This window comes from Protopterus annectens, chromosome 8.part0 (genome assembly GCF_019279795.1).
Source record: "Protopterus annectens isolate FY-2018-M chromosome 8.part0, PAN1.0, whole genome shotgun sequence".
NCBI lineage: Eukaryota > Metazoa > Chordata > Ceratodontiformes > Protopteridae > Protopterus > Protopterus annectens.
Genome location: NC_056741.1, coordinates 422,730,759 through 422,751,366, shown reverse-complemented (window position 1 = coordinate 422,751,366; position 20,608 = coordinate 422,730,759). Strand labels below are relative to the sequence as shown.

Here is a 20,608-nt window from a genome sequence, read left to right as displayed (position 1 = left end):
GTGGCACACCTCCAAAAAATTACTCAGGAAGCTTTAACAGGAACTAAAACATGGCTTTGTAACTCATAACTCATGCTCAACCATCAACTAGTACTTTTTTCCCAAATCCCTCTCCCATGAAAAAACAAAATTTAAAGTCCTCTCTCTTGATAATACAACCACTGAAGTCACTTCTTATTATGGATGGCAGCACATGATAATCTTAAATTCTTCCTGCATATAGAAAACTGCATTAGAAAAACTCATCAAAAACTGGGGGTGCGTTATAGTGTGAAAAACATCTCACTGACACAACTAAAGTTACACTTGCCACTACTTATCTATTCCCCACATGTCTTTATGGAGCTCCTGTCCTTATTATCCTTCAGACATCACAAAATCAAAACTTAAACAATGTTATAACAAAGTTGCTAAACTTGCAGCAAATACCCCTTTCAGAACCCACCACTGAATAGCACTAAAAAGTCTAAATTAGGTAGAACTATCCCATCAACTAACATATGCACAGCTTCCTACCATCTATAAACTTATACATAACCATCTGCTTGTCTAACACTAAATGACATTCTACACAGCTATGTTCCTAGTTGGTCATTATGTTCCAATGACCAAAAACTCCTGTCTGTTCATAAACCTATCAAATCTGCTAGGCATTGTCTGTACTCATACCATGTTGCTAAGGCCTGGAACTGCTTATCTCTATCCATCAGGTCAATACCCTCCCTCTTAACCTTCAAAACCCTTCTGAAAGACTTCCTAGCCATAAGCTGGCTCTGTTCTTGTTCAACACCAGGATAAACTATATCCCTAAATGTGGACAAATGCATGTTCATACCTTATATCTCTTTACTCTCCCTTCTTCACTCACTTGCTTACTTCCTTCAGTTTCTGTCCCCTGGCATTCTCTCTAAAATATACCATGAGCCTGCTTTTCTCTCTCTCTTCATATTGCAATTATGGTTGTGTTATACTAAGTTACCTTTAATTTCTCCATAAACTGGCTAAAATTTATCTAAATATTAAATCATTGGCATGTAACTTATATCTATTTTTAACCAATGTTTTCATGTTATTTCTAATTTGATATAATTATTTAAACTGTGCCTGTTTTTTCATATTATTTTTAAAGACTGTAAAAGTATTATTTTTAAAATGTTTTGTAATATGTTGGAGCTTTTCTCCCCAGACCTCTGCTGAAAATGGACTTCTACAGAGTCAGACTTTCCTGGTAATCAAATGCCAATAAATAAAATAAATAAATAAATGTGGGATCCATTTCAGCATAAAATATGTCCACTGCATCCACCATTGTGGTTCCAAATAAACTGCATTGGCAAGTAGCCCATAAAATAATGTTGTTTTATCAAAAAAAATAATAATAAAAAATTGTGCAGAATTTTCTTTGGCACAGACAAAGCAACAACAGTTTTACAGTCTCTCATATGTCCCAAGTGACTTCACGCAGCTTCTTTCTGTCTGGATTCTAAGCTGAACATCTCCAGGCTAATTCAAGTTATTCTAGCTTGTCTCTTCTTTGCTTTAGCATATTCTCCAGCACTGCTGTTTCAGGCACAGTCTCCCCTTGCATTGAGAGGGCTTTACTAGGCCAATGCCCTCCATTTTGTATACTACAGTAAGCTGGATGTTTGCTTGTTAACAGCATTCATCCCCTGCCCATATTAGTAATGCATGTTAACCATAACCCTGCCGCTAATCCTAACATGCAGCTTACCTTCAAAAAGCCCTTTCCCTAACACTATCACTATTCAGACAAATGTGAGCTAAATGTGGTAGGGTTATAAACAGTACAGTGGAAAAGGAAATTTATTTCTTTTTTTTTATGTACAGTGTCTCTGTTTAGCGCTGTCAACATGTTTTCATCTATGTTTTTTTGAGTCAGTCATTTAACATGTTGGCCATTCATTCATGTGTGTGTGTGTGTGTGTGTGTGTGTGTGTGTGTGTGTGTGTGTGTGTGTGTGTGTGTGTGTGTGTGTGTGTGTGTGTGTGTGTGTGTGTGTGTGTGTGTGTGTGTGTGTGTGTGTGTGTGTGTGTGTGTGTGAGTGTGTATGTATATACACAGTCAAACTCACACACACATTTGTTGCTAGCATTTTGTATCACTGTTATTTTGATTACACTGATTTCCCCCTTGAGTGTATTCCCCCTCTCCTTGTCCACTTCTCTACTAACCCCCAGGAAGACTGGAATAAAATATTGAGGATTAAAGTTGCAAAAGACATGGGAGGAGTATACTAATGAAAACCAACCTTAGGCCTGAAGAAAGGTCACCACTCAAACAGCTCTGCATGGAGCAAACATGAAGAGTCATGAAAGCTGATAAAGGGGATGGGATCCTAGTCACATATACTTCATCTTACATCAACAAGATCGAGGACATGCTGAAAAATCAGGAATTTTACGAAGTTTGTGACCTGACCCAAATCAAGATGACATATGAAAACCTCACCCAAGAACTCTTCAACTTTAGCGAGGAAGGTTTAGTTAGCAAACGGTTTCTTGATTTCATAACAATGGAGGAAATTAAACTTCCCAAGTTCTTCAGCATACCCAAACCCCACAAAATCATCTACGACCTTCCCTACAGACCAGTAATCACTAATTGAGGAAGCATCACGGAACCCCTCTCTGTTTTCCTCGAAGTACATCTGAAACTGTTAGCTGAAAGTAACCCGCCCCCCCCTTCATCCTTGACCCAGGGACCTTCTTAAGAAAATCAAGGATATTGAGGTCAATGAACAAGCCCTACTGGTGACCATTGATGTGGAAGCTCTGTATACAGTATTCCCACATGAGTATTGTATACAGGCAATGGTTGAAGCACTGACGTTACAAAGCAGAGACTTTGCTCCCCTGATGGAGACCATCAGCAAATTTCACAAGGTTGTCCTTGAAAACAACTACTTCAGCTTTAACAGGACATAGTACAGGCAGAAACATAGCATAGCCACGGGAGCAGCTATGGCTCCCAGCTTACCGAATATGGCCTTGGGAAAATGGGAAAGAGACTCAATCTTTAGTTTGCCTTACTTCCAGAAAATGGCCTGTTACCACTACTATGTTGATGATATCCTGATCGTATGGACTTGGAACAAGCAGGAGCTCCAAGATTTTTTCAGCTACATTAATGGCACCACAAGTTTTCTGACATTCACCTGTCCCCACCATAAAGACCAAGTTTGTTTTCTGGACCTCAAGATCTCTAAAGATGCAAACTTCTAAAGGCTTTCCAATAACCTGTTCCAAAAGCCCACAAGAGTTAACCCACTACTGCACCAGAATAGCAAGCACCCACTAAAAACACATTATAAAATTCCAGGGCTTAAGCATGGCGTGGGTGTCAAAGAAATCAGCAATTTCACCATTAACCTAGCAAAATTAGAGCTCGATGTCTTAGCAAGAAGTTACAGCAAGAGATTCAGTCTTTATATCCTGGAACCTATTGCTTCACAGAAAAAAAAGTCAACCCAGAATTTCCTGCCAAAAATGAACCCAGGAGCAGGAGAAAATAAACACCCATGGACCCTAAGAACATTTGCATGACCTTTGCCTACTCCACAGACTTCAGTGCCATTGTTAACATCATTAAGGACAAGTGGGTCATCATCTACAAAAGTCCGGTCATCAACCATATCCTCCCAACCAGACCAAGCTTCAACATTAGAAGAAACAAGGACATCTGCAGCCTAATTGAAAATGTGGAATCTCTAGCTTTCCTAGACAATGGACTGGTAGGGACCTCCAGCTGTGCCCCCCCCCCCCCCACTTCAGAAAGAAGAATTACAAGGCCCACAAAATGACTTACTAGAAAAAAGAGAATTTGAATGGCAAATAAGACTTGAAGTTTGCTCCCCACCAGGACTGAACTCCCAAATCTCCATCAACAGTATCCTAAACCTTAGGAAACTGCACCACCTCACCTACTATTAAAAAATCCTAATCTTTCAGTTTTGTATGTATACTCAGCCATTAATAATGCTCCTTCTTAATGTTCTCAAAGTTCATATCCTTTCTACTTCGCAGGTCTGATGAAGCTTTATGTGAAAGTGCTGATCATATCTATGTTTAGTTTTTTCGTAATAAAGTAAGGCATTGAATCGAGACAAATGGCAACAGTTAAATTGATCCGATGACCCAATGCAGAAAATAGAAAAAAGGGGGTTGATGATGATGGTAATGATGATTATACATCTGTGCATGTGCACCTACACACACACACACACACACACACACACACACACACACACACACACACACACACACACACACACACACACCACTTTGCATGCTTACTTCATTAATATGTCATTTTGATGACATTCAGATTGCTTGAAAATGTCTCTGTGAGCAGTAATCACTGTAATTCTCGTCACTCATGCACACACTGTGGCACTTATTAACTGTCATAAAATCAGTTTCCTGCCAGCATTGCTGATTTAAATCTCACTGTACTCTGTGTTTTGCCCCAATTATATTGAGCAGGTAGTCTGCTCTGAGTGAAGTGCATACACTTCCTACATGCATGCCATGCATTGCAAACTACCTGCCCAAATTTAAACTGAAATAGACTTGTTTAAGTTAAAGCAAACCACTGACTTTTTTAAGTTATAATGGATCTTGGCTGTGACCCCCAAACATTCTGGGCCCTGAGCAACTGTTTTAATTGTCTAGTAATGGATCTGGCTTTGCTTATGAAATGTGCATCTGTATTTTCTTAGTCTGAATTTTGCTTTCAGTAGCTTATGTATGATAATTATTTATGATAATGTATAAAATATCTTAATGCAAAATATTTTTTCACTCATTTTGATTGACTGATTGTAGTACAAGATTATAGCTTTTTAACTATGTGGAATTCTGGTATGAAATTTTCAGTGTAATAATTCTAGTGACCTTTCTGTCAACACTATTGTGGGCTGTTGCATAATTCCATTTGCAAATATCATCTTGCAGTCCTTTTTTTGAAAACTACATGTTAGATAAAGGAGCTACAAATTCAGTGCCATAGTTCAGGTGATTGTTACCAGAGCGGATGTTGAAATTCTGAGCTCAAAATATAAAGCTGTGGATGTGGCAGAGTTTTGGGCATTTCTTGAAAATAATGTGTAAACAAAAACTCACTTTTTCTCATGTTTTATCAGTTTTGTAGTGGAGCCCTGGTGATTCCAGTTTCATTGGTGGTATTTTTTTTTCCAGACTCACCACTGCCACCACCACCATTTTTGAATATATTTAGTTTTTTTCCCCCCTTAAAGATCTGTGAATGTTGATTAAAGAGAGGAATTAGTGGTGAGAAAAAATAGTGAGACTGAGTGCTGTGAGGGCAGATCTGTGAAAGAATAAAAGTGTATGTGACTTGCACTACTTTTCTTCCACATGTGGAACATATTTGATGCACAGGCAATCAATAACATGACTGGTTAGGTTTCTTTGTTAAATTTATAAATGACAATGTATAAATCATTATTTACGGAGGAAACTATATTTTGAGATGAAGGAACCTTTTTCTTAGCAAGTAATGTCCTTTTACAAAACTAGCTACAATAAGCAGGTATTACTACTTCAACTACTTTTCATAAATGGAAAAAGTTTTCTAAGCTTCTGTCATGTCTTTTCATTTAGACCACTTTTTGGGCAGTAGATGTGACAGAATGAGGAAGCAATACAATTATAATGATTTAAATCAACACATTTACAATATTAGTATTTATACTGAAGGCTGCTAACTTTAGGTGAACTTTCAGCATCTCTTGTCTTTCATGGCCTTTAATATGGGCCTTAGTTACCCGTTATCACATTTAAAAAGGGTAAACAGGCTTCTTACATATTGCATATTTAAACACATATATGAGCAGCATCTATGAGTTATCCTACTACAAAGAATTATGTGAAGAATAAGCATTTGCAGAGATGTATGTGGCAGATCACCTAGTGCAGGTATTGGACATCATTCAGGTTGTTTTCAGAGGCAGCAATTTTAAATACTAAGACTCATATCTGTGAGCCCCATAATCATCATCATCATCATTATCAACAACCTCCTTTTTAAACATTTTCTACACTGGGTTGGGTCATGGTGTCAACTCTCACCATCTCTCTTTATTCAGCGTCATTCAATTACTTTCCTCGATACTCATGGCTGACTGTCACAGGTCTTCTCTCACACAATCCATTCACCTCCTTGCTGGACACCCTTGTTTCTTCACTAGATTGTCTTCTGCTTTTCTGCACATTTGCCAGAACCACAGTGATATGTTCTCTTTGACTTTTTCTACAGCTGGAATTACATTGGCTTCTGATATGGTGTCCTCATTTCTTCATCCGTCCCACAGTGTGCATCCTACCATCCATCTGAGGAACTTCATCTTCATCACCTCTAGCTTCCTCAACTGCTCTGCCTTTACTGCCCAGGTTTCTGTACCATACAGTAGTACAGGTCATACCACTGTTTTGTTCACATTACTTTTCAGGGTTTTTTGGCATTCTTCTGTCACACACACACTACCCCTGCCATTCTGTGGCACCTGGCTGCAGCCCCAATGATTCTATCTTTAGCCTCCTCATTCCAACTTCCCTTTTCCTCAACCATACCTGCCAGACACTTGAAGATGTTAACCTGTTCTACTATCTTCCCTTCTGTCTCAATTCTCACCTTCTTCTGGTTTCCCCCATTTGCTGCCATTATTACTGTCTTATCTGTACTCAGTTTCATTCCGTGTGCCTTCAGTTTTGTTTTCCTTTCCCCTATTCTTTGCTGAAGTTCTTGCTCAGAGAATGCCTGTAATGCCACATTATCTGCATACAGCAAATTTCTTGATCTGTCCCCACCAACCTGTTTGCCAATATAGTCCATCACCAGTAAGAACAGCAGTGAGCTCAGAGCTAAACCCTGATACATTCCCACTCCCATTGGGAATGTCTCTGTGAGTTCGTACTTGACTTTGCATCACCACAGAGTTGCCCATATCAGCTTTATTGGGATTTTGTCATATGTGTTCTCCAAATCTAGGAATCCCCAACTGGACTCTTTCCTCAGCTCTTGCTTCTTCTCAGCTGTCTGTCTGCAACCTGATCTGAATCTGAACTGTTCATCTCCCATCTTACTTTCTACTGCTCTGCATATTCGTTTGTTAGTCACCCTCTCCAGAACTTCCATGCAGTATGATAGGAGTTTGATACCTCGGTACTGCCCACAGTTGTGAATGTCCCTTTGGTCTTGAACACTGGCACTAGTATGTTTATTCTCCAGTCATCTGGAATATGCCTTTCTCTCTATACTTCTATGAGTACCCTCAGGAGCCATTTCTCCCTTATCTCACTCAGCATCGTTATCATATCTGCTGTGACTTCCACTGAGCATGCTGCTTTCCTTGACTTCATTTTCATTAATACTGTTCTTATTTCTTCTATGGCAGGCTCCTCCTCTTCTTTCATTGTAGGCTGTGACTGGTTTTATTTATTCAGAAGCTCCTGTAAGCACTCTTTCACCTGTTTTTGATGTCCTGTGGACTGGTGAGCAGTTTGTTGCTGGCATCCCTTATGAAGGATGGATAACTATGTTCTTTCTCTTTCCGTCGTTGCCTTGCAACTTGATAGCGTTTGTTTTTCCCTTCTACCAAGTCACTTTCCAGAAGCTGGTAGAGTGCTTGAGATGCCACGTTCTTTGCTACTGCAACTTCTGTCTTAGCCTCTTTGTTAGCCAACCAATATTCCTTCCTATCCTGGTTTGTCTTTTCTATCTCCCACTTTTTCCTGCACTCATTCCTTCTTTTGATAACTTCTTGGACTTCTGCATTCCACCACCATCTTCCTTTATGTACCTTATTTCCATACCTGGCTCAACCACATATTTGTTCTGTAGTCCTCACACGTGCTGTTTTGAGGTGCTGCCATTCTTCTTCAACTCCTCCTATTTCCTCTTCTTTGTAAGGTGTTAGACCCCTAAGTACTGTTATGAACTGTTGTGATTTCTCTCCAGTCAACTTCCAGGCCTTCAGCCTAGTCTCTGTTGACCTTAGAGCCTTTTCTGACCACTGCTTGCAGCTGATTGTGGCAACCAGTGGTTTAAGCTGTGGGCCAACTGTTTCACTGGGTATGATTTTCCAATCTCTGATTCTACCCCCTGCTCTTTCCTTATTAGGAGGAAGTCTACCTAAATTGCATCTTGATGACTTTTATGTGTGATGTTGTGACTGTCTCTCTTGCCGAACTATGTATTGGCCACCATCAAGCCATTTGCCAGACAGATACCTAGCGTGGCCTCTCCTTCTGTATTCCTGTTGCCCAACATATGTGGACCCGGGCAGTCCTCATATTCTGTTCTGTCTGTCCTGATATGTGCATTGAGGTCACCACCCATTATCAGCTCCAAATCATGTTGTCCTGTTTATCTAATGGACTCTTTTCCTCATTATCACAACCCTGCTGCAGGACATAGGCTGAGATTATGAATACTGCCCTACCATTACACTGCAGTCTGATTACCGTGCATCTGGCAATAATTCTGATGACATCCCTCACTGTCTTCTGAAGTCTCTCACTCACTACAATTCCCACTCATTTCTAGTCTGTCCTCCTCCTCCTGAGTAGTAGATCCCAAGCCAAGTGGCTTTGCTGGGCTGCCCATTCATCTTGTCTCAAGAATGCATACGATGTCCAGCTTCTTCCTTACCATCATGTCATCCACTTCTATGCTGTGTCCTGTCAATGAACCTACACTGAGTGTAGTAGTTCGTATTTCATGTTTGGCAGGTTGATTAGTTTTACATCCAGCTTTCGCTCAACAGAGCTATCCCAAATCCAAGATGGGCAACTAGACATGACACCATGAGTGAGTCTGATAACACTAACCCTTAATAAGTGAAAAGAGATAGGATATATACTAAGTCTAAGACTGCTGTATCTCAAAGTATTCCTCATTCCCTGAGGTTAAGGTACAGCTATTGAGGAGTTAGCATATGTAGGCAGTGGGGGCAGAATCAAAAACAAAACATCTTCCCATGCTCTAGATTTTCTTACTTATCCCTGGGACTTGAGGTAACCAGTCCAGCTGTTTCTGTATATGCAATGGTGATAAAATCATAAAGGTCAGTCTATGCATTTATCCAGTACCTTCTGTTTTGCACATCAGTCCCATTTAATTATCAATGTACCATGACACGCCTTGCCCATCATATTGCCTTATGGCAGAAGGAATTTCTCTATCCATATCATAATCTGATTCATTAGTTTTCTAACAGAATTATTTTATGTTTTTCTTTGTTTAATTTTAAAAGTTTCTATCTTCAGATCAACAGAAAAATGATTTAGTTATATATAGGTCCTTAGAACACATTCATTTGGTTGAAAAACTCAAAACATTGAAACTCAAAATGTTGAAAACTCAGAATATTGAAAATAAAACATTGCCCTTTCCCTGTTGATCTGCTTAGTATGTATAATTAGCAGGTGCTGTCGGGTGTGCAGGAGGGCAACCCCACCCCACCCCACCCCCACCCCCAGATTGAACAGGTTTTCAATATTTTGAGTTTTTAACATTTTGGCCAAATGAATAAGTATTCCAGATCCTCTTATCAAAGTTATACCAAAATCTAAAAGCTGTCTCAAATGTTCATATGCGTTTATACTACTTCCTTTAAAGTGGGAAGGGGAGCACTATAGACTGCCATGTTGAATATTAAGTCATAGGGATACTGCATTCAACTTTATGCTTTTATAGAACATAATGAAAGACATTTGCATGTAGCATATAGCCCTCTTTTTCTTATCTACAAAGGTTTTTCAGTGTAATGGTCCTTAAATGTATGTTATAAGCAAAATCTTTGTTTTGCCTCAGGCTTTGCAGAAACATGAAACTACATGAGTGGGCAACAGCAGCAGCAGAAGCTAAACGACTATGCATCACTTCAGGAATCGCTCACAGCTGTTGTTGTCAGATGGTTTTATCATAGGCATCTAGCATAACACATTAGCTTAGACTTGGGTTTTTACACATCCTGAGTGGCTTTATAGTCCTCCCATACCACTATTAGTGCTGAAAAAATAACTAATACTAAAAGGTATTCCCCCTTCGAACTTTTCAGAGACTTTGTCTGAGGCTCAACCCTACAGATCCAACAAATCTGAGCTCATGAAGAGGCCATAGGATCCATCTGGCTCTTCTACCCCTTCCCCAGATCTGATGTTGCAGCCGGCTCAAAAAAAAAATTGAAGAAGGCAGATCTGAAGTCCAGATCTTTTGATCAGTGAGAATCTGATGTTCACTTTACTTCCTCAGATCCAGTGGTATCAGATCCAAAGCCCTTACCTCGAGTGAGGTACCCATCCTCCTTAGATACAATGCCCTCTAGCTTCCCTTCACCTTTCTTGGAGAGAAGCTAGCATTCCAGGTCCCCCTCTGTATGCATTTGGTGAACACCCTGGGGGCTCTGGTGAGGTCAAAGGGCAAAACTCTGAACTGATCATCCTCTTGTTCTTCCAGAAGTCTGATGGCAGCTGACATGGATAAAATGATGAGAAAGTTTCTCTTGGCACAGATTCAGATGGGACTTCTTCTGGCTCCTACCCCTTTGGACGAAGAAGCTCTTACCAGTACCACCCCACCTATCTGGGCTCCTTCTCCAATCTGACCTTTGGTTTTGGAGCCCTTGGATAAGAGTTTTCTCAGACTGTCTGTGTCAGATCCAAAGATCATCATATCTTCTGTTCTGATGCGTTCTTTGAGTGCACTGGCTCCAAGCATGTCAGAGCTGGACAACTCTCAGAACAGAAGTGTCCCTGTTGAATCTAAAATGTTAACATTAACTCCAAAGTTGTCGGAGCCATCTCTACCCCTTGGAAAGTCAGCATTAGATAGCTTGCCTCTGACCTCAGCCTCGGGTAGACTACCCTTGGGTTAGGGGGAGCTGATGTCTGGAAACTTGGCTTTTTGGCTCCATCAGTCTCCTTCTCCACAGAGCACTTTGCCTTCGAGTTTGTGAAGAGAGTGTTTTCTACTTCTGCAGTACAGACAATTCCTTCCTCCTTGGATCTCCCCTCTGGATCTCCTATGTCTCTGTGCCTTGTGCCTCATCACTCTACTCTGCAGGGGCAGCCAACCCAAAGTCTCCAGGCTACCCAGCAGGGTATTCTCATTTCTTCCGATACTTCTCCAGAACATCCCACCAAAGAAGTCCCTGGGAAGAGAAAGTGCAAGAGGAGGCACTTAAATTCTCCTTAAGATTCAGTCACTGAAGATACCAATTTTGATAATACCTATTTTGGAGACAATCTAGAGATCCTCAAACAAAGGAGTGGTTGGTTTACCAATAACTCTTGCCCAGAGAAATCTGTATTCTTGGAAGTCTTTGGATTGGCCCATCTACCTCCTGGGTGACTCTACCCATCAGTGAACTCATTGATTTGATCTTTAGGTGGGAGTGGAAGGAACCCAATGCTGTTGAGCGAATACCCAAAATACTAGAAAGGATATTAGCACCACCTAATGGAAGAGATTTTTTTGAACAGGGGAGTACCAGTAGATGCCATGGTTGTGGTGGTGGCAATCAAGGAAGAACTTGTGGAATTGAGTTCATCTCTCCGTTCCCTTAACAGAGAGTCCAGAGTGTTGGACAGATTTGGGAAACGTATCTACTTCCGTGACCTTTGCACTCAGGTGGCTGAATTATCTGAGATATTTCATCAGATTGCAGAGGGTCTTGATTAAGGAACCAGTACTTCTGAGGCACAGAGCTCTGTTGCCTCACAATTGGCTACCCTACAGTTGATCACAACTTCATCCATGTGGCACATTTCACATGCAGCTGAAGGTACTTCAAGCATGGTGGGTTCAGGCATTTCCATTAGGAGTCATGCCTGGATGCAGTTGTCTGATTTTGCAGAGCCCTTCAACTCCTCATTCATCAATGCACCTTTTGATGGCAGGTCGTTGTTTGGTCCTAAGGTGAAAGACATACTCTCCAGGTGTGACTAAGATGGAAAGACCCTCTCTGCAATGGGCATACATTTTTTGACCCCTCAATAAACTTTCTCTAGAAATCAATGAGGTGGTCAAAAGATGTGGTTCATAAAGTCCCAGGGTCCTTTCTAAGATCCATGTGGAGATAGTTCCCCAGGGGGCAGAGGGAGGAACTCAAACAGAAGACACCACCCGTACAGCAGAGGAGATCCACAGAACCAGGGGTCCAGAGATTCCTTTTCTGACAGACCCTATCAGTGCTCCTGAAAGGAAGGCTGATTGTCCACCTCTGGAAGCAGTCGGGGGTCATCTATCCCTGCATCAGAGAGCCTGGCTGGACATTACAAAAGATACGTGGGTGCAGAGGATTATGATTATTTCCAGAGGTTATATAATTCCTTTTTCCATTCCTCCTCCCTTAACAGTAAACGGAATTCCTGATGTTCCACCCTGTCAGAAGAAAGCAGCAGCTCTAGAAATAAAAAGCTGCTAGAAAAAAAGAGTCATCCAAGAGGTCTCCCCAGACCAGGCAGAATCTGAAACTTACTCAAGATTCTTTTTTAGTGCCAAAGAAAATAGGGAAATGGAGATCAGTTTTGGGTCTCAGCAATCTGAACAAAGCGGTTCAGTATACAAAGTTCTATATGTACTAAATAGATCTTCAGGATGCAGACTATCACATAAAATTGAACAGGTGATCCAGAAGATACCTAAGCTTCTGGCTGGAAACTAGTCATTACCTATTCAGAGCTCTGCCCTTTGGTCTCACCACAGCCCTCATGGTGTTCAGCAAATGCATGGCAGTAGTAGCAGCTTACTTAAGACTGCAGGGATTTCAGGAGTTTCTGTATTTGGATGACTGGCTCGTAACTGCTACAACCAGGCATCTCCTGATAAAAGCTGGAGACTATAAACTCCAAATTTGCTGTCATCTAAAGATTACCATTAATTACAATAAATCTCAGCTGGAACCAACTCAGTTAATAGAGTTCATAAGGGCCTTGGTCAATATAGTCTCAGTAAAAGCTTCTCTTCCTTTACCAAGAGTTCAAACTTTTCAGTTTCAAGTAAGAAGATAATTCAGAATTATTCTCTGTCAGCTCGATTGGTTATGCAAGCCTTGGAGCAATAGTTCTGGTACCTTTAGCAAGATATCATATGAAAAGTCTTCTGTGGACCCTAACATCTCAGTGGTCTATTCTACACCAACCTATGTCCACCCAGATCAATATAACTCAGGCATGCAAAAAGTACATATTGTGGTGGATGCATTCAAATCAGATATTACAAGGCTGTCCCTTTATTCTCCCCCACCTAAAGCCATAGTGACCATGGATGCTTCCCAGATTGGGGGGGGGGGCACTTCTTGAAAAAACAGTCTCTCAAAGAGGCCAACATGCATGTAAATATTATAGAAAAGAGAATAGTACTCCTACTGTTGCAGGACTTTCAAGAATCTCTCCCTTCTGGAACAATTGCAATTGCAATTCAGACAGACAATATGTCAGTGGTATGGTGCATCAACAAAGAAGGAGGGACAAGATCTTACACCTTGTGTTGAAAAGCTCTGAGAGTGTGGCAATGGGTGATCTCATCCAGTTGATTTCTGATAGCAATGTACATTCCAGGGAAATCCAGTGTGATAGCAGAGAAGTCATGGTCATTTTTTTTACCTCATGATGAGTGTCTCTCTATTGAGTTGTGTGGAAGAGATGCTCACCCATGGGGGCCACTTGCTGTTGCACCCTCTTGCTCCTCACAAAAAAGCGCAGCAGGTTTATACCTGATTCTGCCACTGTACTGGATCACTCACCTTCATGACACTTCTCTCCTGGCCTCCTCTCTCCTCTATCCTTATACCCCCCTTCCCCCCATTCCCCCAGAAATTTCAGAAAGCACATCATTAGTTGCCATCATCATCATTGTCATCATTTTTGCTTATTTTCTTTTCTGTTCTTTTTTCTTTCCTTTCTTTTGGCCTCCCTTGATTCAGGATGGATCTATTCCAGACTCAGACCTCACCTCCTGTCTCACCCTGACAGACCAGCTATTTCTTTCGCTGCTCCAGTGATTTGTTTCCATTGTTCCATTGATCCATTGGCAGCCAGGCTCCTCCTCCCTCTCCTCCCATATATTATCATATATTTTTTAAGTTCCCATAAAGCAGAAGTAAATGGAAAATTTTTGTTTTTGGTGCAAAATTTTTGGGGTGCAGCAAAAGACCATTACATAATTCTCTTGAGTAATATAATTTTAGTTCCCTGACTTCAGTCTTTAATGAGGGGGTCTAGTACAACAACTGTCATTAAAAACTTCATATGCTGCGATTTCAAATTTTCATATAGGAAAACTTTGTTTAGTACCTTAGCTTCCCTCCAAACTTCTTTTAAGGGGATTAGATTCTTCTCTTTTCTACCTTTTAAAGATTAGATTCAACATGTTTGACTCAATCTAGTTTTACAATTTTGACTCAATCTCCTCTAAAACTTAACCTAAGAAACTGAATGTGAACTAAAAGAAACTTAGCCTCTAAACTATCTTCTTACTAGCTATAACTTTAAGCTCAAAGACTTTCCTTTCTTTTAAGCCTTGTCTTCCTTTTTTAATTTTTTTTATAGCAGCTAGTTCACTCCTTTATTTCATGGACCAATCCTCCCTTCTTCCTAAGTTGGTGTCAGAATCATTCTCATTTTTTTTCCTAAAGTTTTCAAACAAAGGTAAATATATCACAAACATTTTAATTCTATATCAGAACAGTTTTCTTTCTCAGACAACAAAGAATTTTTCTTCAACAATAGAACAAAGAATTGAAAACAAATTATCAATTTTTTAACAAAATTGCAATGAAATAAAAGAGACAAATTCAATTAAATTTTCCATTTCGCTCAAATGGCTGATTGGTTCCATTTCATTTTGGCAAAAAACCTTTGAAATTTTCCATTACCAGGTCCCAGCAGCACATGGATCATCATGGCAATATTTGTCTTATCTAATCAATATCCTTCCATGGCCATCCAGAATCAGCCATCAGCTTACATAATCCTTACATATTTATTATCAATTCTTGGAAGAAAAGGAGGAGGAGGGGTACTTAGGTCAACATAAGGCAGTACTTCAGAGCCCAATTTTCTTAGAGTCCTCCCAGGGCGCTGGGATTGATCAATGAATGATCGAATAAAAAATGAAAATCGAATATTATATTCATGTATATGCGCGGTCCATCCATATTTTCCATTTTCATTCTTTTCATCCATTTTCCATCTACTTCCCTAATACCCTCCTTGGCCTACCTTTTGGCTATTATCTTTCCAAAGATCTGTTAAAGAGGATTGTTTCCTTTTTTGTTTTGGTGTTGTTTCAAGAAAAGCGAATATAAAGAATAAAAAACCATCTAGAGAAAATAAAGAAGAGGGATAAATGGACAAGAATTGAGGGAGGAGGGCAAGGAGTCTAGTGACCAGAGCCCTAAGAAAAAAAATTGAAAAAATGGTTGAAATGGATCTTCTGAGTCCGACTGACCTGAATTCTTGAATGAAGAAAAGACACAGACAAAACAATGGATGACATAGAGTTATGGTATAATTTTTTTTTTTCTTTTTTTTGAGGACTAGATGAGTCCAGTGCCAACCTACACAAAAAAACAACCTGAAGGTCCAACTAAACCAGAACCAGAGACCAGACACACTTGAAGTCATAAACTTATTTTATACATTAATCATAAAATAACACATACATCCACTTTCTTTTTACATACTAATTTTTTGATTTATTTGGATGGGCTTTTTTGTTTATATGGATAAATTTTAATAAAGTATAAATAGAGTTATAAAGTATATTAAAGGATTGGAGAGAGATTTTTAAAAAAATTAAGGAGAATAGGATTTGTGACCATTGTGATAAGAGATTTGGCAAAGTAATACCTACATACAAAGGTAGAATTGGGTAAGAGTACAGATATTAAGGAAAGTGGTGAAATGAACTTATATTAAGTAAAGGAGTATTTTATCTGATGGAATTAGTTGTTTAAAATTGGTTAAATATTAATAATATTTTTTTGACAAGAAAGTGGGTAGCCATTTTAAGATGGGGAAGAAGTGTTATAGGGCAACTCCAAATATATATTATAATATTATATTATTTAATTTAAGAAATTTGTTGATATATAAACATATGATAATATACATATATTGGATGTCACTAATTTTATGAATATCGCATATACACATAGACACAGAGCTTATTTTTTTTTAATATATCACAACACACTGTATTTTTTTATTTTATTGTCACTATATATACATATGAAACTCACATAACAATGAACTATAGGACAAAAACTAAACACAAAAATGTTTCAAATATGAATAGGAAAATCTCCCTCTTCAATTTTCTTGCTTTCCATCATTTTTTTAATTTCTCTTTTTTTTTGCACTTCCAAATTTATATTCAAATCAAGCTCCATAACTATCATTTCTTTCTTCTTCCCATTTTTTTCTTATTGAGCATCTTTAGTCTCTTTCCTATGTTTATATATTCATTTTTAATCTCTATCCAAATGGCCACAGGATCTGAAATTCTGTTTCAATCACACCTTCCTCAGTCTTCTCTATTCCTGATGAGTTCAAGAAATAATCTATTTCTGTTCTATGTTCACCCCTACTATATGTCCACCTATTGAGTCTACATAAACTAAATTTTCCATACCTAATTACCTCTAGCATTTTATTCACATCACCACTTTTTTCTTTTTTCTTTTGAAATCACAGTTAAAGTCCCCTGCAATTATAACATCCATGTTGACTGTTATTTAATCTAAAATTCTTTGAAGCATATTTTCGCTTTCCTTCCTTGTGACTTATGCATAAAGTACAATAATTTTGTGAACTTGCTCTTTCCATCTTACATCTAAAAATTGTTACTCTTCCCATTATGACTAACATCACATCTAATATTTTAATTGAGTCTTTACATAAAACACTTATACCTGTACAAATCTCTCTTCTTAACTGCAACACTGTGTTACCCAACCATAATCTTTCTGTTTATACTCTTTCAACCTTTTTAAAAATCTAATATTTTCCAAGATAATAATATCTGTGTCAAGTCTTTTGCACCATTCCAGAATACCTAGTCTTCTAACTAAGCTTTTCATACTATCTGCATTTACAGCTACTAATCTACATTTATCCTTCTCTCTCTTTTTAAGTATTATTTCAAAATCATTTCTTCACCTTATTCATCTTTTCTGTTTCTTTTTTTTTTCTTTTATATTGGTTCCTATAAATTTTCCTTTTTCATTCTCTTAACCTTTTACCAATTAAATTTTTTCTTTTCTTTTCTTTCATTACATTCCATTATACATCCTCATTATCACTTATTTCTGAACCCTCCTCTATTTCTTTATCTTTATGAATTTATTCCCTATCTTCTCTACCTTTCTCTTTATCATCTCTCACCATTTCTTGTTGTGTAACTGTTTGCTCTTGTTCTTTCATTTTTGGTGAATGTCTGAGTCCTCTTCCACAATATTTACACTTTCTTTAAAATCCATCCAAATGTGACCATTTTTTCCCATTTATATTATTCCAATTCACAGTTGTTGGCATCATGTACTATTTCTCCACATATATAACATTTTCCTTTTCCCAAAGAAAAACACGTTTTTGCTTGACCTCAGTATATCACAACACCTTTACCACCTTTGACATTTATGATACTAGGAATCCCATCCCCTGTCCATAAACTTCTGTTATCATAAACTTTTGAAATCTCGATAACATCTTTATATATTTTCTTTAAATGTTCTTTTAAAGTCTCTTTTTCCACTTCCACTCTGAATTGAATAAGTATTCTTTTCTTGTTTCCCTATCAAATGCTTTAAACACATACTGTACCTGTTACATGGATAACAGTCTTTCTTTTTTCATATTTACCTAAAAATTATGCATTATGCAACCAATCTCAAATATAATATCACAAAAGTTTCCTTGCTGATGTGAATAAAAGCTCTTACCTCAGATGACTTTGTACCTAAAGTCAGTATTACATTATTATCTCATACTTTATACTTGTCCATGCTTTCATCTTCTTTACTGGAAATTCTTACAGTGAAGCTTTTTTTCACCTTTACTCCTGCATTGCTTGTACTTTCTTTTTTCTTTACTTTTCCTTTTTTTTTTTTTTTTTTTTGCTTCCCCTCACTATTTCTCCATAGGATTTTAATTTGTGATGTTATGCACTTCTTCCCTTTAAATGTTGCCCCAGTCTCAAGATCACTTGCATTGAACATATTGAATTTATCCATTAATAAATCATTGTGAGCCCCCCCCACCCATAATTGGAGGGGTGTAATAATAAGTCCATTAGCTTGTTCCTGTTCTTCCTTAAATAAATGCTGCTGAACTAACTCGTCTGAATTAGTAAAAGCCTCGACTGCCTTTTCTCTCCTTCCTTCTGCATTTCCATTATCACATAAAGCAGACTTGGCCATCTTTTTTCTTTCTCCTTTCAGTAACTATGACCTCAGAAATCTACTTAAAAGGTTTCCCTGCCTTCTCTCCTGACTTGCCACTATATAACTCCAATTCAAAAGAGTTACCTACTTTCTCTTCTCTCCTGCCGACGTCTAATATCATATTCATGATACCTAAAGGCTCGACTGCCTTCACAGAAACAATATTACCACAGCACAATTCCTGTGGTTCCATTCTTCTCCCTCCCTGCTTCTCTGAGCCACCACTATACTTAGAATGGAAGCAGGAAGTATGTAATCAAAAACTGTCCTACTCACAACTGCAGACTAGGGAAAGTTCCCTGATGCCCTAGCCAAATTTCCTGTACTAGTATAAATACCACCTTTGGTTTCCCCTGAAAAGAGGGCACTAGCTTAGTGAGACTAACACAGTCAACAAGGTATAAATAAATAAATGAACCCAAACATGGGTTCACCCTTAGAGTTTGTCAGGAAATATGAATAGCTTAGCTCAACAATTAAGAGGAACTACTTTTGTATAAACTTTACAGATTTATGTTGTGATGAAACCATCACAGAAAACAAGCCACACATATTCAGCAACTGTTTTTTTGTAAATGTTCAATATTCATGTATCTAACTTCTAGAAATTTCTATTATCAAATTATGTTAGCCTGTGCTCATGTTTTTAATATTTATGTTTATAAACATGTCTATTTTGTATTCATTTATTTATTGCAAATGTAACCTAAAAGATTTTTTTCTTACAGATAGTATGTGCTGCTGCAAAACTCTGGGCAGCACTGAAGAAAGAAAGGGCAAATTACTTTGGCACCATAACTGCAACAGAGCTGCAAACAATTCCAAGCATTTTTCTTCTTTTCTTAGAGTGAGTAACTTGATGTCTCTTTCTTTCTTTCTTGTTTTGTCTGGGATGTAAGGTGCATACCCTTTTAATATTCCACACCTAAAGTATTAAGGTTTGAATTCCAGGATATCACACACTTAACCAGGTACTGCTAATTAAGTTACTTAATTCACATACACACTATGAAACTGCCCTTCATCTAAAATAGTTTTGCTTAAAGATATATGATTTTAATTATAGGCTATTATCGAACACAAATGTGTATGACAGTAATCCCAGTTGAACTTTCCCACTAATCAAATGCAAAATAAAATAAAATAAATAAATACTGACTCTCATTTTAATCTCTACAAAAAAGAGATTGCAAATATGTCAAATATTCTGCTTTGATTTAAAAACTGGTCAAGTTTTTTTTTATTTACAATTTTTTTTTCTACTTTGTATTATTTTACTGTTTTCATAGAAAAATGATTAATGCTGTAATTGGTGTACCAACAATGCAGAAAGGTTGTGCCATTATCATTAGAAGCACTAATGAAGAAGCCAGGATTTTGTTTATGTTAAAGATTATCTCCGGCAAAGTTCTTGGCCAACCACAAGTAATTTTAAGTATAGTTGTTACAGTATATGAATAATAAACAGTAGGAAAATGTGTTATTGTGGATTTGTTCACAGCTGGCCAGATTTAATCTCAAGAGCAGGTTAGCATTTTATTCAGTGTCCATGTTCTAATTAATGACTTGATAAAAAAATGATTATTTGCTCCTTCACTCCAACAAACCTGTAATATCAGTGGAACATTTTTTTTTTGAATTTCCCACAACCAATGCAGTTTGCCCATGAAAGTTTCTGCCCATGAAAGTTTCCCCTTGATGGGTTATTTATTGTAACAGTGAGTACATCAGCCTTCTCTGTTGTGAAAGTTGGCAAAGATATTATTATGCAATTGGCTTATTATAAAACTATATGTTTTATTTTTAAGTAAATCTGTTGTACAGTAGAATAAGTCAGTGTTACCAATAGCATTCATCAAAGTCAACTTCTATATGTAATACATATACACACATTAGTCTATATGTCTGTGCCTATGTTGGTTACTTGTTATCACTGTATAAATGGTTTAAATTGATAAAATTAGGACCTTTCTGAAATCTGGAATCAAAGAAATAGAAATAATATATTAGGCACAATGTGAGTTTCTCTGCATATTTTTAATCTGTTCATGTAACCTAGTACTAGATTTGTAATGGTTGCATATTCACTGGTGGTTTTTTGACTAAATAAGCAGGTCT

At 38.0% G+C, this 20,608-nt stretch overlaps 1 protein-coding gene across 1 annotated transcript in view; it reads left to right on the top strand.

Moving 5' to 3' along the window:
• The window catches only part of LOC122808243, a 163,554-nt gene extending 143,603 nt beyond the window's left edge, over positions 1 to 19,951 (top strand). Inside the window, exons 10-11 of the mRNA XM_044079206.1 lie at positions 19,219 to 19,337; positions 19,780 to 19,951. Of these exons, the coding sequence (XP_043935141.1) occupies positions 19,219 to 19,337; positions 19,780 to 19,951 (291 nt within the window). The remainder of the gene's footprint in view (positions 1 to 19,218; positions 19,338 to 19,779) is intronic.
• Positions 19,952 to 20,608: the final 657 nt, after the last annotated feature.